Consider the following 14,471-nt stretch of genomic DNA (forward strand, 5'->3'; position numbering starts at 1 on the left):
AAAGGGGCTGCCTTGAAAAGTGTTACCCACTGTTCCTCAACACCCAAGCAAACGCTGGCTGGTGGGCAACCTCTTGACTAAAGGACAAAGAATATGAGATCAAATAAACCAGAGATTTTTCTGTGAAAAAATCTCACTGGCCTAAACTGCCTAAAGGTGACAAGATGATTACAGCGCCCATTTCTGAGCATTCGGGATTCAATCAAATCATTGAAACATCTAGGTAAATAGGAGATGCATTGTCCATTAGAGCTTTTGCTATCTACTTCCTCCATAGGAGATAATCTAATTATTCCATAATAGGAATGCCAAGAGCATGCACTAGGGCTAGCATGGGGCTGGCACCCTGGTTTGCACCTTAACACCCTGGTGTGGGTTTAAACTGACCAAAGAAGTCAGAAAAGTCTGTCTCTTGTGGTATTTAATGAATTTGTATAAATAGGCAATCTGTTTGGCTAGGAGTGCTCCTCCCCCATTTTTTGGGGAGACATGTGGAAGGATAAGAATGTATTAAGTATGAAATACAATGTACAGATTGGTCATGCTCTGCTAAAGAGGGTCCATCCCTTAAAACACTTTAGCTTGCGAGTCAGTCGTGGCGATTCTCGTCCCTATGAGGGCTAAGTAAGTCTGGTCTTACTGCTTGTTAAGCAATTGGCTGTTGTGTATGACCTGCAAAATGAAGATACACATACTTTAATTTTTATTAAAAATGTCACCTGGTAATGCACTAGGTCTCTGCATCTTTGTTTTTTGGTCCGCCGTCAACTTAACCTTTAATACATGGAAAGCTCATCTTAATTTTCAGAGTGCTCTCTCCATGCGTTTTTGATCAGACCAATTGTTTTTATTGTGTAACCCCGTCTTTGCAATTGTGCGAAGTAGGGGCTAAGAATATAAATATCATGTATTTAATTTTTTTAATTACATGCTATGGAAGGAAGGCTGCAAGGGCCAAAACACGTTGGCATTTAGTACTGCAGCCATACTCTGTAGATGAAGATTAATAAGAGCACAGTTAATCTGAATGTGCAGAGGAAAGGTCTTTTTAGATATTGGCAGCTGTTTAGTGCCCATAGGAGCTTGCTTTGACAAAAGAAATTCCTGTTCTGTTAAGGCTAGTATGCAATGCATCAATAAGTGACCCAATAGTCAAAACCATTTGTCATGAGGCCTTATTTTGTGTTTCATACAATGCAGGTGGGGAAAATTGCTCTGCAGGACTCTATTCTGCATCCACCTCACTCTCTTAATCTTCATTAAAGAAGCCTTAAAAGGTGGTCTCAGAAAGGCAGGAAGTTTTGCAAAGAAATCAGATATAGTTGCCGTAAAACCTGTCTTTGTCAGATAGGCTGTATGGGAGCTGTGCCAATATTGGACCTTGCTCTGGTACAGGTGAACAGCCATTAACCTGAGTGTTTTGCTGGTTTTCCTTGGTGTTGTCTATTGGACCCTCATTTCTCAGCCATGCCTCCTCTCTGGCATTACTAAATTAAGGGAATATGCTATAAAAGCAGAATAAGAGGGTATTTGTGGGTCTTGGGGGGGGGGGAACAACCTTAGTTAAACTTACCGGGAACGGTATTTCTACAAGTATTTCAGGACAGCACCTAAAGAGAGCACAGCTGCGCCCACTTCCCAGGAAACACTGCAGTCATTTCTTTAAAGCCTGGACACTTCCACCATGATCTCAGTCATTAGCAAGCACCTCCAGCCATGCAGAAATTATATAAGCAGTACATAGCAATAACACCATATTAACATTCATTAACAAGGGAGGGTCATCGGCGCTGTCCTGAAAGACTTGTAGAAACACTGTTCCCAGTAAGTCTAAGATTTTCTCTTCTCGTCTTTCAGGACAGATCCTGGAGATAAGTGAGGTACTTACTCTTAGGGTGGGACCACTGCCTGCAGGACCTTCCTGCCAAACGATTGCTTTGCCGCCGTCAGCAGGTCCATCCTATTGTGATGAGTGAAGGTGAAGTAACTGGTCCATGTGGCCGCCTTGCAGATTAGCCCTGGTGAAGCCCCAGCTCGCTCTGCCCAGGACGTTGCTACAGCCCGCGTTGAATGGGCCACTACCCCTGCGGGGAGGTTCTACTTCCGCAGCCCTATAAGCTTTGTGGTGCTTTTAGAAGCTCTGTAACCCTTACAAGACCCAGAAAATAAAACAAATAGAAATTTGACTTTCTAAACTCTGTTACCTCCAGATGGAGTAAACTGCATCTTTTAAGGCCCAGACTAGAAAACTCTTTAGGGCATGATGGAAATGGACAGAATGTTGGTAGAATTATCTCGAGATCTGTGAAAGACTGAAGCAACCTTCGGCAAAACCCTTAGGTCTGTTTTCAGTACTACCCGGTCTGGGGGAAAAAAAAAAAAACTGTCAAAAAAAGGCTCAATGATCAATAATAATGCCTGTAGTTCGCTGACCCTTCTAGCTGAGGTGACTGCCATCAGCAATGTTGTGGCTTCTTCTGGTGGTCTGAAAGGTCTTTCAGTCATACCCTGCAAAAATACTCAAATCCTATTTGGGGGGAAAACTTAAATGGAACTGGCCTAGCCTTAGCTAGTACCTTTAAAAAAAAAAAAAAAAAAAACACACACACACACCACGATGATCAAAAGGGTCTAGAGATAACCTTCTCTCTAGAAAAACGGATAGTGCAGCTACCAGAACTTTTTAGGTACTGGTTGCCAAACCCTTCTCCATCCCGTCATGGAGAAATTCAAGAACAAAAATATCCTTCTGTGGAGAGCAACTCCGACACACCAGGTGTTAAAGCACTTCCACGTTTTAAAATAAATTGCCCTTGTGACCTTTTTCCTGCTATTTAGTAGGGTACAAACTAAACACTTCTCCTCAGGATTTGCTCCTCAGAATCCAGGCTGCCAGCCCGAGATGACCTACATCGAGATGCAGAAGGGGACCCAGAGTCAGTAGGTCCCTCTGTACAGGAAGCAACCAGTGGGGCTCTACCGTTAGTTTTAATAGGATTAAAAACCAAGCTCTCAAATCAATACGGAGCTACTAGAATCAGCATCGTATTCTCTCCCTGTAGTTTTCTGAGCACTAAAGGAATCATCTGCACAGGGGGAAAGGCGTAACACAAGCGGAAGGTCAGGTATTGAGCTAGTGCGTCCAGGACGGCTGCTTGGTCCTGCCTGTTCAGGGAAAAGTAGACTGGTACTTTTGCACATGCTTGGGATGCAAACAGGTCTACCTGGGGAAAACCCTATCTGCCTACTATCCTCTGAAAACTCTCCGTACTTAGACTCCATTCTGATTCTAGCACCCTTCTTCTGCTTAAAAAATCTGCCATCTTGTTTAGGCTACCCTTCAGGTGTATTGCTGTATACCAAGTTGTCTTCCGTCCAATTCGGAATCTGTAAGGCCAAGGTTAGAAGACACCTGCTTCTTGTGCCTCCTTGCTTTGAGATGTATGCCACCGCTGTGGCGTTGTCGTACAACACATCTATGTGTCAGTCCCCGATTATCTCTTTGAAGGCCCACAGCCCCAGTACAATGGCTCTTAGGGGTGATCCTGATCCGTTTCTTCAAAAGACTCTCCTTAGGCCCAGTTCTGTAGAATCGCCTGCTGTAGGTCTCTCAAATGGAGGCGGGCCCACTGAACAGCTGGGATTAAGCCTGCATGGACATAGCTGCCCGAACTGCAACAGATACATTTGTTTGTACTTTCTTTACTGCAGCCTGCACCTTTATCATTTTTTCCTCTGGGAGGAAAATCCTTTTCTATACCGAGTTGATGGTATACCCCAGTAAAATGATCATCCGAGAGAGAATGAGGTTTTTATGTATCCTTGCTCAGAATCCAACCCAAATTTTCTAAATGGCTCTGTGCCCTTCTCAAATCCTTGTTAAGCAGGTCCTTTGAGCTGACAAATAAAAAGGAGGTCGTCCAGATAAAAAGGTACCACTGAGACCTCCTACAGCCTGAGCGGTGCCAACGCTACTGTCATAATCTTCATGAAGACAACTGGGGAAGAGGAGAGACCGAATAGGAGGGCCCTGAATTGAAAATGTGACACTACCCCCAACCCCCCCCCCCTCCTCCGATCTCCAAACGCAGATACCTCTGCGACGTTGGAGCTATTGGTATGTGTAAATACACGTCTGAGATCTATAGAGACTAGACAACACCCCGGGGGAAGAAGTTTCCTCACTGAATATATTACAAAAAATTCTGCAACGGATGGACTTGTTCAAGATCTTTAAATTCAGTATTAACCTGAACTTTCAACAGCTTTTTTTTTTTTTTATAGTAAAAAAGATGTGAATAGCACCCTATTCCTTCCTCTTCCCTGGGCACTGGGATGATTACTCTCTGTTGGAGTTACTCCTGCAAAAGTGCCGTCATCGCCACAGATTTTGTTTGATCTTTGGGGGCCTGTGTCACATAGGACCGAGATGGTGGGTTTTCCTGAGAACTCCAGCACGTAGCCCTCCAAGATAATTTTGAGCACAAAAATGGGCTGGATGTCGCCCCCTCTCACTGTTGGAAAAAGGACTACAGCCTTCCTCCCACTGTCGTTTTTGTGGATTGGCTGGGGGACGAAATACCCCAGTCCTCCAACGTCCAGCAGTCTTATTTAAAAAATGTTGCCGCTGTGAGGACCAGCCGGAATCGAAAGCCGCCGCCACCACGCTGCCGGAAGTCCCGCCCCATCAGGCAGTGAAGTCACACGCCACTCGGGACCCGGAAGAGGATGCAGGCTGGAAGCCAGAGACACCGCTGCACTGCCTAGTGCAGCCCCACGCTACTGTATGTAGTAGAGATATTTACACAGTGGGATAACACACCAAGTGAAATAACACCCGATATGTAAATCAAGACAGGGTCATATTTACAGGAAAACCCTGCCTTATCTTACCCATGCATAAAAAGAAGGGAGGACGCACTGACCTTATGCCTTACCAAAAATAATTTTAGTAAAAAGCAATGTTCATACTCAAATAGTTATGTGGTATACAAGTGTAGCACTCACCCCCGAAGGAGCTGCGGGTTTAATTTGGGCCTGCACTCTACCAATAAACCACACTAACTTGGCTCAATTACCTTGGCACAGCTGTGATGCAATGCAATGCAATACAATACAATACAATACAATGTAAGGCAAATACAACGTAAGACGACAGCACAATTGATTTAAACATAAGCTATTTGAAAACAGTATACATAAACATAGGTTTATACCTGGGAGCTCCCCCTACTTTATTAGCTATGCGTGAGATCTCACTTAAAGTACTTAGTCTTGGATCAAGTAACTCCTTGTGATTTGTAATCCACAGTTTTGATGAGTCAAATTGAAGTGAAAATGCTCCTGGTGTAACTGCAACAACTATTTTAAAATTGCTTGAAACGTCAAATTAGATAGGCCTCAAGCCTTCTCAGTGTCAGTTTCTCTGCTCCTCTGTGGAACTATAAATCCCAGTGAGGCCTGTATATGAGTCTAACTGCATGTAAACTTAGCAAACTGTGGGTCGTGACCCGCTCACCCACTGGATCAGGAGCTCCGGGTAATAACTTTTATTCAGGGTCCTGTGACTGCAACTTGCTTCTCCGTCAGCTCCGCTGGATGGATCCGGTTCTCTGATGCTCGGATGAGTGTCTCTCAGTCTCTGCAATCCGGCCACTGTCCCTCGGGCACCCTCAGATCACTTGCCCTAACAACCGGGATTGTTTTCCCCTGTGTCTCCTCGTCTCCAAGGCAACCAAAATACTAAAACAAAACATCTCTCTGCATTACCAGTATTTGGTCACTAGATGGCTCCAAATACTTTAATAGAATGTCTATGGACATTGTTATGTTTAAGTATGCAAACACACATCAATATACAAGAATGTCAGCGCTACACAAGTATAATAATGCAACAGTAATATCGAGCAGTAAATCATAGGTCTACAGCTGGAACCGAATATGTTGCAGGAACCAGTTTTGAGGGAGGACCCTCTTCCTCAGAGCCAAAGTGATGAATGACTAGATTCTTTCAACTATATATATTTATTTTTATTTATTTATTTATTTATTTATTTATTTATTTGGTATGCACCAAAATTTCGGCCAATAAGTAAAAAATGTAAGACTGTCTTCGCCACTTTGCCGAAAGAGAAATCTTGCCGATAAGGGCACGGAAAATCGCGCATGCGCAGTAGTGGTCGGAGAATCAGTGGGTGACGTTACTCGTTGTGTTGGCATGCACATTCCTCGTGGTTAAGACGCCGGACTCGCGTAAGCACGTTCCCTGCGGTTGAGATGCTGGGGTTAGAAGCACCTTCACCGCGGATGCTCCTCGTGGTTGCGAGACACTGCTGGGACCCGACTTCATCCACCTGGATGGCTACCATAACTACTATTCGCGGGTGAGCATTGCCGCTTTTCCCTTACTTAAACTGACAAAATCCAACTAGTATTATAGTACTGAAATGATGATCTTTCTATAGCAAACAACATGTATTACTTGGCCTTTAACAAGCCAGCACTCTTGCCATGCAATACTTATTTAAAATGTCTGCACTGCAGTACATCCGACTTGTACCAAAAAGATTTTTATATATTGACCTGATTAAATTAGATTTCAAATGGAATGGATTGCATGCCATGTGTTTGAGTTTGAGCTATTCTGTAGTATACTAGTACTGTATTATATTTATTGCGTACTGTCATGTTTAAAAAACGAAAGCACTTGCTGTCATGTCACTGTAGTATAACTTCTACTACACTGACAAAGTGACAAATTCAGTGAAAACAAGCTCATGAATTTTTTTAAACAGAATTGATCAAACAAATAGCATGCAATACAAAACATTCCATTTAAATTTTTCAAATCAAATTTAATCAGTTCAATATAAAATCTTTTTGGTACAAGTCAGATGTACTAGTATAAAAATGGGGGAAACTAATGCGCAAAACCAACCTAACAAGGGCACATAAACTAAACAATAAACTAAACAAATAACAATTAATGAGCAGCAGCCACGACTAATAGTGCTCACACACTGATCGCAGATTAAAAATGGGGGGGGGGGTGTAATGGCGCTTGCAAATATTAAAACTAAATAATACTAATAACAATTAACGATGATGAAAAAACGTGCGATCCAATACTGATTTCTTTAAATAGTAAATCCACCACTTCCTATTTGTCTAAATGTGTTCCACTCCAGATGTACTCAAAGAACCGCCCAACATCAATATTATTAATGTGGAGGGTGATAAGAGTGAATTAATAATAAAAAATTACCTATTCAGGTAAACAAATATGCCAATAAAAGCACAGTGTTGATGAAGTGAAACCAAATATAATAAACCTGAAAAATACAGATAATACTTGGCAAATAATTACTTCATAAACTATATAAAAATATATGATGATTAATTGTGAATAAGAAAAAATCCATAAAGTGATCATTCACTAAAAGTGCATTGTGCAATATTATGTGCAATAATGAATAATAATCAATACAGGTACAATCAAGAATATTTGTAGAAAAAAAATTATTTAAAAAGAATTGTTCAATAACATGCATGGGTGAATACAACCCAGTCCATAAAATGTCTGCAGTGCAGGTGTCCCATAAAATCCACCACGGGATAAAGCATAAAAAAAATGTCAAAAAATATATAATAAAGTGAAAAACAACAACGTGTCCAGTGCAGAATAAATCAAATCCAATATTTAAAAAGATATAGTGATCATGGATTTTAAAGTGCATAAGTGCTCCACTGAGGATCGAATTCCACAGCCTGCTTCAGTGCTTGATAATAGATGGGCACACGTGCTTGCAACCACCAGGTTATCCACAGTGTAGAGATTCAAATGAATGTTAACACCAGCCCCTTACCTTTAAGGGGCTTGTACAAAGCCTATAATAATGCTGGTACCAGCGTATCCCACAGCTATCCTGCTGTTCCAATTCCACATAAGAAGGCTCACACAGGTCCCAGCGATGGCACTCAAACAAAAAATATGGAAGCCTCCATAGTGTAATATCATTGACAACTTATTTTAAAAAAGAAAGGCAACACTTAGAAAACAAAGCTGTACCAACAGCATTTGCATAAGACAGAGTGTCTCCGCTCTGCGGCCGCGAGCAGATGACGTCACCAGCAACCCTCCTACTTCCTTGCTGGTGTATTCACCCATGCATGTTATTGAACATTTATTTTTAAAGATTTTTTTTCTACAAATATTCTTTATTGTACCTGTATTGATTATTATTCATTATTGCACAATGCACTTTTAGTGAATGATCACTTTATGGATTTTTTCTTATTCACAATTAATCATCATATTTTTATATAGTTTATGAAGTAATTTTTTGCCAAGTATTATCTGTATTTTTCAGGTTTATTATATTTGGTTTCACTTCATCAACACTGTGCTTTTATTGGCATATTTGTTTACCTGAATAGGTAATTTTTTATTATTAATTCACTCTTATCACCCTCCACATTATTAATATTGATGTTGGGCGGTTCTTTGAATACATCTGGAGTGGAACCCATTTAGACAAATAGGAAGTGGTGGATTTACTATTTAAAGAAATCAGTATTGGATCGCACTTTTTTTCATCATCATTAATTGTTATTAGTATCATTTTGTTTTAATATTATTTGAAAGCCCCATTACACCCCCCCATTTTTAAGTCAGATGTACTGCAGTGCAGACGTCACATAACTACCTTGCTTGACAAGAGTTTTATTTTTTTTAAAGCGGCCTGGGGTTTAGCTTTTAAAATTGATTTAGTCTTTTTTTCCCCCCTCACATTTCACTCCCACTATAGTTCATTATATGCTATTTTGCGCTACAAGCAAAGTGTACCATGTCTGCAGTGTGGAAATACTTTAAAGTTTCTGTTAAAGACCCCAAATTTGCAATCTGCAGTCTTTGCTCAGCAGAAATTTCAAGAGGGGGTACAGTGCCAAGGCATTTTTCAACAACGAAAGGTTTGATGCACCACCTGAAAACACGTCATCCAGTTCAGCATACAGAATACAAGAAAACAGTACCACTTCAAAACAGTGCCTCAGGGTATAAGACCATCTGTGGCCACAGTCTTTGAAAGGGTTAAAAATTTTGCAAATGACAGTCCCAAAGCTTGTACCATTACAGATACAATTATGGAATTTATTGCATTAGACGACCAGCCATTCTCTGTTGTGGAGGACGTTGGATTCCGTAGGCTCATGCAACATATTGAGCCGCGTTACTCACTACCAAGCAGATGCTACTTTGCAGATACCCATCTACCTGAATTGTTTTGCAGCGTTCGAAAACACGATCATGAGCTCAGGACTACCGACCTTATAGCAATCAGTTTTACTACTGACACTGGAGATCAGACATCAGTCCAACATGCACGCGAGTTTGTTGGATCACATACTGCAGCAGCAATATCTGACGCTTTAAAAACCATGCTTGTCACATTGAGAAGTCTTGCGTGCATTTGATTGTCCGAGATAATGAGCGGAACACGGCAATGGAGGACAGTAAACTTAAAAGCATACCATGTATGGCACACACGCTGCAATTGGCTGTGAATGAAGGATTGCCGCGTCAGCGCACCATATCCGATATCGTATCAAAAGGAAGAAAAATTGTGGGTCACATTAAGCAATCTCCGCTTGCTTATTCCAGATTACAAGCTTTGCAGATACAGTTTGGAATGCCACCTAAACGACTGCAGCAAGATGTAGCCACTCAGGTGCCAAAAGGAATGGACCATGACCCTGGAACTGTACAGCACCCTGCAGTTAAGTACATCTGTTGCACCACATGCTACGGTGGTTAGTACCAACCACAGGATCCAATGCCCCAACAAACTTTACAAGCCGGCCCTGCTAATATAGGGTCCAGATACAGTATGATTTCCAAGATGCCCTTCTATCATCCAAATACGCTAGCAAAAAATTGAGTCCTACAAAGTGAGTGGGGTTATATAGTGGAGGGCCTTCCCAACGAAGCTTTAGCTAGTGTCAGGTCACTTAAAGGAAGCAGCATATAACCTATTATTTATGACTATATGTGCTGTAATGTACAATTAAGTGTTTTGGGTCGGATTAATGTCTTGCTTGTAGCGACAGATGGAGCATTTTACAGGTACACTGATGTTATTCATTCAATACTTCCATTTGGTCATAATAAGCAACTGCTAAAAAACAATCTAATAGACTATGGTGTAGAAGAATATTATTAATTTTCTTCAGAATAGAAAATATTTAAATATAACCTCAGGTGTGAGCATCTACAAAACTGACCAAACCAATCAGCATAACTTACTGGGTCAGCTGGAATGCTTTCAAACCCAAAAATCATTCCAATATAAGCAGCAGTGCTTAATGCATGAAAGCCTCTAATCACGTTGGACTCGAGTAATATATGAAAAAATAGAATTACCTGTAATAAAGATTACAAATTAAGCTAAGATGTCCATATAATGTCCTACTAGATGTGAGCTATATCCTACACAGTTTTTCCCACATAACCAATATTCTTGCAGCATAACAAATCTGAACAAAGCTTTTTCCCTTCAGCTTACACATTTCTTTTGTATTTTCAGGTAATGTGTCCATGGTACATTGTTCCGTCTCTTCACCCGATTTAATAGGAGACTTTCCTGTAAAAATTAAAAAATACATCACAAATACGTTTTTTTCAATTTAACAGTATAGGAGAACACGAGAGGATCAAGAAAAGCAAAAGCAAACAAAATAAAAAACTTGGCTTGAACATTTTGGAAAAACAAGAACCCTGTACCACAAGGCTGCCTGGCTTTCTCTGTACTTGAGACACTGACTTGGGGCAAGCAAGCTGAAGTAAAACTGGCTGATCTGAATACTTGTCAAATGTACGTATTTGGGTCATCATGGCAACCAACCAGTTTGCGACGACAGCCCGGAAATATTTTCAGTACAGATTTAATTTAAAGGAAAGGAGGTCCAGAGAAAAATGTGAGATGCCACTGTCAACTTGTTCGTCAAAAGGTGCATACTCCGGGGCTACCACCCTTCTACATGGTTTACCATTTAGCAAGTAATTAACCCAGGTTACCCTTCTGTTGCTGCCATATCCAATGAGGATTTCACCCATATTGCTTAACTATGTATATGCAATATACTGTATGGACTTCCCGTGTTTATAAAGAACTAAAAAATACCTTAGAACAAATGTGTGGTGGGTCATATTAACTTTCCCAAATAAGTGGAAAGGCACTTCCATAATGCCTTGTTTATGACTAGAGTTGAATGAAAAAACTAGGGTTGTCCCGATACCACTTTTTTAGGACCGAGTACAAGTACCGATACTTTTTTTCAAGTAGTCGCCGATACCGAATACCGATACTTTTTTTAAATGTGTCCCCAAATGCAGCCATGTCCCCCACATATGCAGCCATGTCCCCCCCAGCCATGTCCCTCACATATGCAGCCATGTCCCTCACATATGCAGCCAAGTCCCTCACATATGCAGCCAAGTCCCTCACATATGCAGCCAAGTCCCTCACATATGCAGCCATGTCCCTCACATATGCAGCCATGTCCCTCACATATGCAGCCATGTCCCTCACATATGCAGCCATGTCCCTCTAGCCATGTCCCTCACATATGCAGCCATGTCCCTCTAGCCATGTCCCTCACATATGCAGCCATGTCCCTCTAGCCATGTCCCTCACATATGCAGCCATGTCCCTCTAGCCATGTCCCTCACATATGCAGCCATGTCCCTCTAGCCATGTCCCTCACATATGCAGCCATGTCCCGAGTCCAGCCATGTCCCGAGTCCAGCCATGTCCCCCATACCTTTGCCGCCGCCGCATGGAGAAGATCACAGCATTCATTTGAATAGCTGTGATGTTCCCGCACGGCGTTTAACCCATGCGGCGGTGCGGTGCGATGCGGCGGCGGCAGCGGCGGGGGGAAAGTATTCTATTTAGGTATCGGGGGTATTTGCACGAGTTCGAGTACTCCCGCAAATACTCGGTATCGGTCCCGATACCGATACTGGTATCGGTATCTGGACAACCCTAGAAAAAACCATCTCACCAATCAACGGTTCTAAAACCTCAACAAGGGGCTACATTTTTGGCACAAAGCAGATCCAAAGAAAAAAGAAAAAAATGAAGCAATGGCTTGCAAAGACACAGGTTTATTAATTAAGAAAGGCTAAGTGCTCCTGAAACACAGCCTTGACATTTTTAGATTTTGTTTGTTTTTTAAACACACAGGGATGATAAAATAGCTGACAGGCAAGGGTTTCGTTTGGACCCTTGAATTGAAATCCCATATTTAGAGAATAGCATTAGGTTCAAATGTGGTGTAGGATTACCATCATCTGCTTCTTTCTTTTGGCGCTTCGCAACTTCTTCTTTGGCATTTAATTGTTGATTTTGTTTATCGGGCTCTGTTGAGGCATTTTCTAATTTTCTTTTGGTTATCTGCTTGCGAGCTGTAGGCAAATAGAAAAAACAAATATCAAGTAGACACAGAGCTAGGATTTATGTAACCTGTGCTTTTGTATTCCAGCATAGTTATTAAATGCAAAGTCATACCTGTTTTGCGTTTGGGAATATTGGAAGTTATAGAAACATCTGGTGAAGCAGAATTGGCTGATCTTTCACTGGAACCCCCACTTCTGACAGAGGTACCTTCCCCACCAGTGGAAACTGGTGGAGTAGCTGGCTGAAAAAAAAAAAAAAAATTATGAAAACATAACTACTGTATTTTTCGCTCCATAAGACGCACCTGACCATAAGACGCACCTTGGATTTAGAACAGGGGAAAAAATATTTATATATATATATATATATATATATATATATATATATATATAAAATACACTGCACCAAATGCTGCCGATTTGGAGCACAGGAGATGCCCACATCCCCAAATAATATACTATAGTTTGTAACTTACACAACCACATCACAACCAAAGCTGATGCCTAAAAATAGGTATCAAGTGTGCTTCCAGGCAGCAAACAAATATCGCCCTGTCACCAAATTCAGTCTATATACAATTCATAGGCAATATCACCATCTTGTAACAAATTCACTATGCAGTCTCTGTGAGCACAGCACTGCACGTGCAGTCTGATAAAGAAAGACCTGAGAATGACTAGATTACCTGTCGCCATGTATACACATCACATGGTCACTCCAGCAGATGACACGCTGGAGATGCCGGACTCTTGTATCCCCTGCTAGATCGGCGTCACCGACCGAAAAGGGATGAAAAATCGTCACTGCGTGTGCTCCAGTGACATGAACTCCAGCCAGCCTACAGGACCCCGAAGACATTGCGGGGAAAGAGGGGAGGTGCCCGATATTGTAACACGGCGCCGGCTGGTCAGTATTCGCTCCATAAGACGCACAGGCATTCCCTGCGTCTTATAGAGCGAAAAATACGGTAAATCATTCTACCTACATCTAAAAAGGAGCTTTGAATGCAAATGTGATATTTATACTAAAGAGTAAAAATTATCACACACACACACACACACACACACACTATTTATTTATATAGCTTTGTATAAAATGTATTAATACTTTTGATGCACGGACTGCTCCACTTGCACCTCCATCCTCCCATGTGTTTCACGACTAAGCTTTGACAGAGTGAAATACGTTAAAGGCTGAAAAAGCAGTTCATGCACCAGAAGGATTAATACATTTTTATACACAGCTTTTATAAAAATGGAGTGTCTTCTGATTGGAGGAGTGAGGGTCGCAAGTAACTGCAGCGGAGCAATATGCTACAGGTTAATGGGATTACTACAGGCTAATGGGATACAACACATCATTAATGGGATATGGAAGGTAAACCAAATATTTAAGTTTTGGATAGAGGAGGATGTTTTACAGTCCTGGTTAGCATTTTACAGCATTTGATCCTTAGGCCGTATTAAGAATCTGCCATAATATATTTTCCCTGCTACGGTCACTACTGCTAAAATGCAAAAAATGCTTCCATCCATCATGAGTCAAAGGTTACAATGAACCAATTAATTTGAGAGATGTTGACATTCTCACCTTGTACGAATACAATAAGAGGTTTCAGATATACCTGATCAGGATTTTAGTGTTAAAAAAAAGTTTAAAAACTGCTATTGAACTTTTAAAAACTAAAAATGGAGTCTTCACACTCGTTTAGCACTTTCCATATCGGCTTCCTCCCACTTCTGTTATAAAATAATGAAAAGGGATAAAAAATAAATAAAAAAAAAACCTGAGGAGTGCGCATGCGCGCAGCGCCGACATCAGACATGTTCTAAGAAGCTCCGCACACCTCCGGCCCTAAACAGCGTTTTAATCAGCAACCAGAGCGAGCGGATCGGTCTTTCTACCGCATTACCCCATGGAGAATGCAGCGGAGGACAGCTGGGAACAAGCACCACCAGCGTAAGCCCTCACAGAGCGCCCGGCAGACCAGATCCTCACAGGCCCAGAAGCCGT

At 41.5% G+C, this 14,471-nt stretch overlaps 1 protein-coding gene across 4 annotated transcripts in view; it reads right to left on the reverse strand.

Annotated features, from left to right (window-relative positions):
• The window catches only part of LIG1 (DNA ligase 1), a 138,349-nt gene that overhangs the window by 81,597 nt on the left and 42,281 nt on the right, over window positions 1-14,471 (reverse strand). For 3 of the 4 annotated variants that reach the window (XM_040325569.1, XM_040325568.1, XM_040325566.1), the window contains exons 5-7: window positions 12,570-12,699; window positions 12,347-12,466; window positions 10,553-10,640 (exon numbers count right to left, since the gene is read on the reverse strand). In XM_040325569.1, the coding sequence (XP_040181503.1) occupies window positions 10,553-10,640; window positions 12,347-12,466; window positions 12,570-12,699 (338 nt within the window). The remainder of the gene's footprint in view (window positions 1-10,552; window positions 10,641-12,346; window positions 12,467-12,569; window positions 12,700-14,471) is intronic. The other variant, XM_040325567.1, reaches the window with a different exon arrangement.

This window comes from Rana temporaria, chromosome 10 (genome assembly GCF_905171775.1).
Source record: "Rana temporaria chromosome 10, aRanTem1.1, whole genome shotgun sequence".
Classification (NCBI taxonomy): Eukaryota; Metazoa; Chordata; class Amphibia; order Anura; family Ranidae; genus Rana; species Rana temporaria.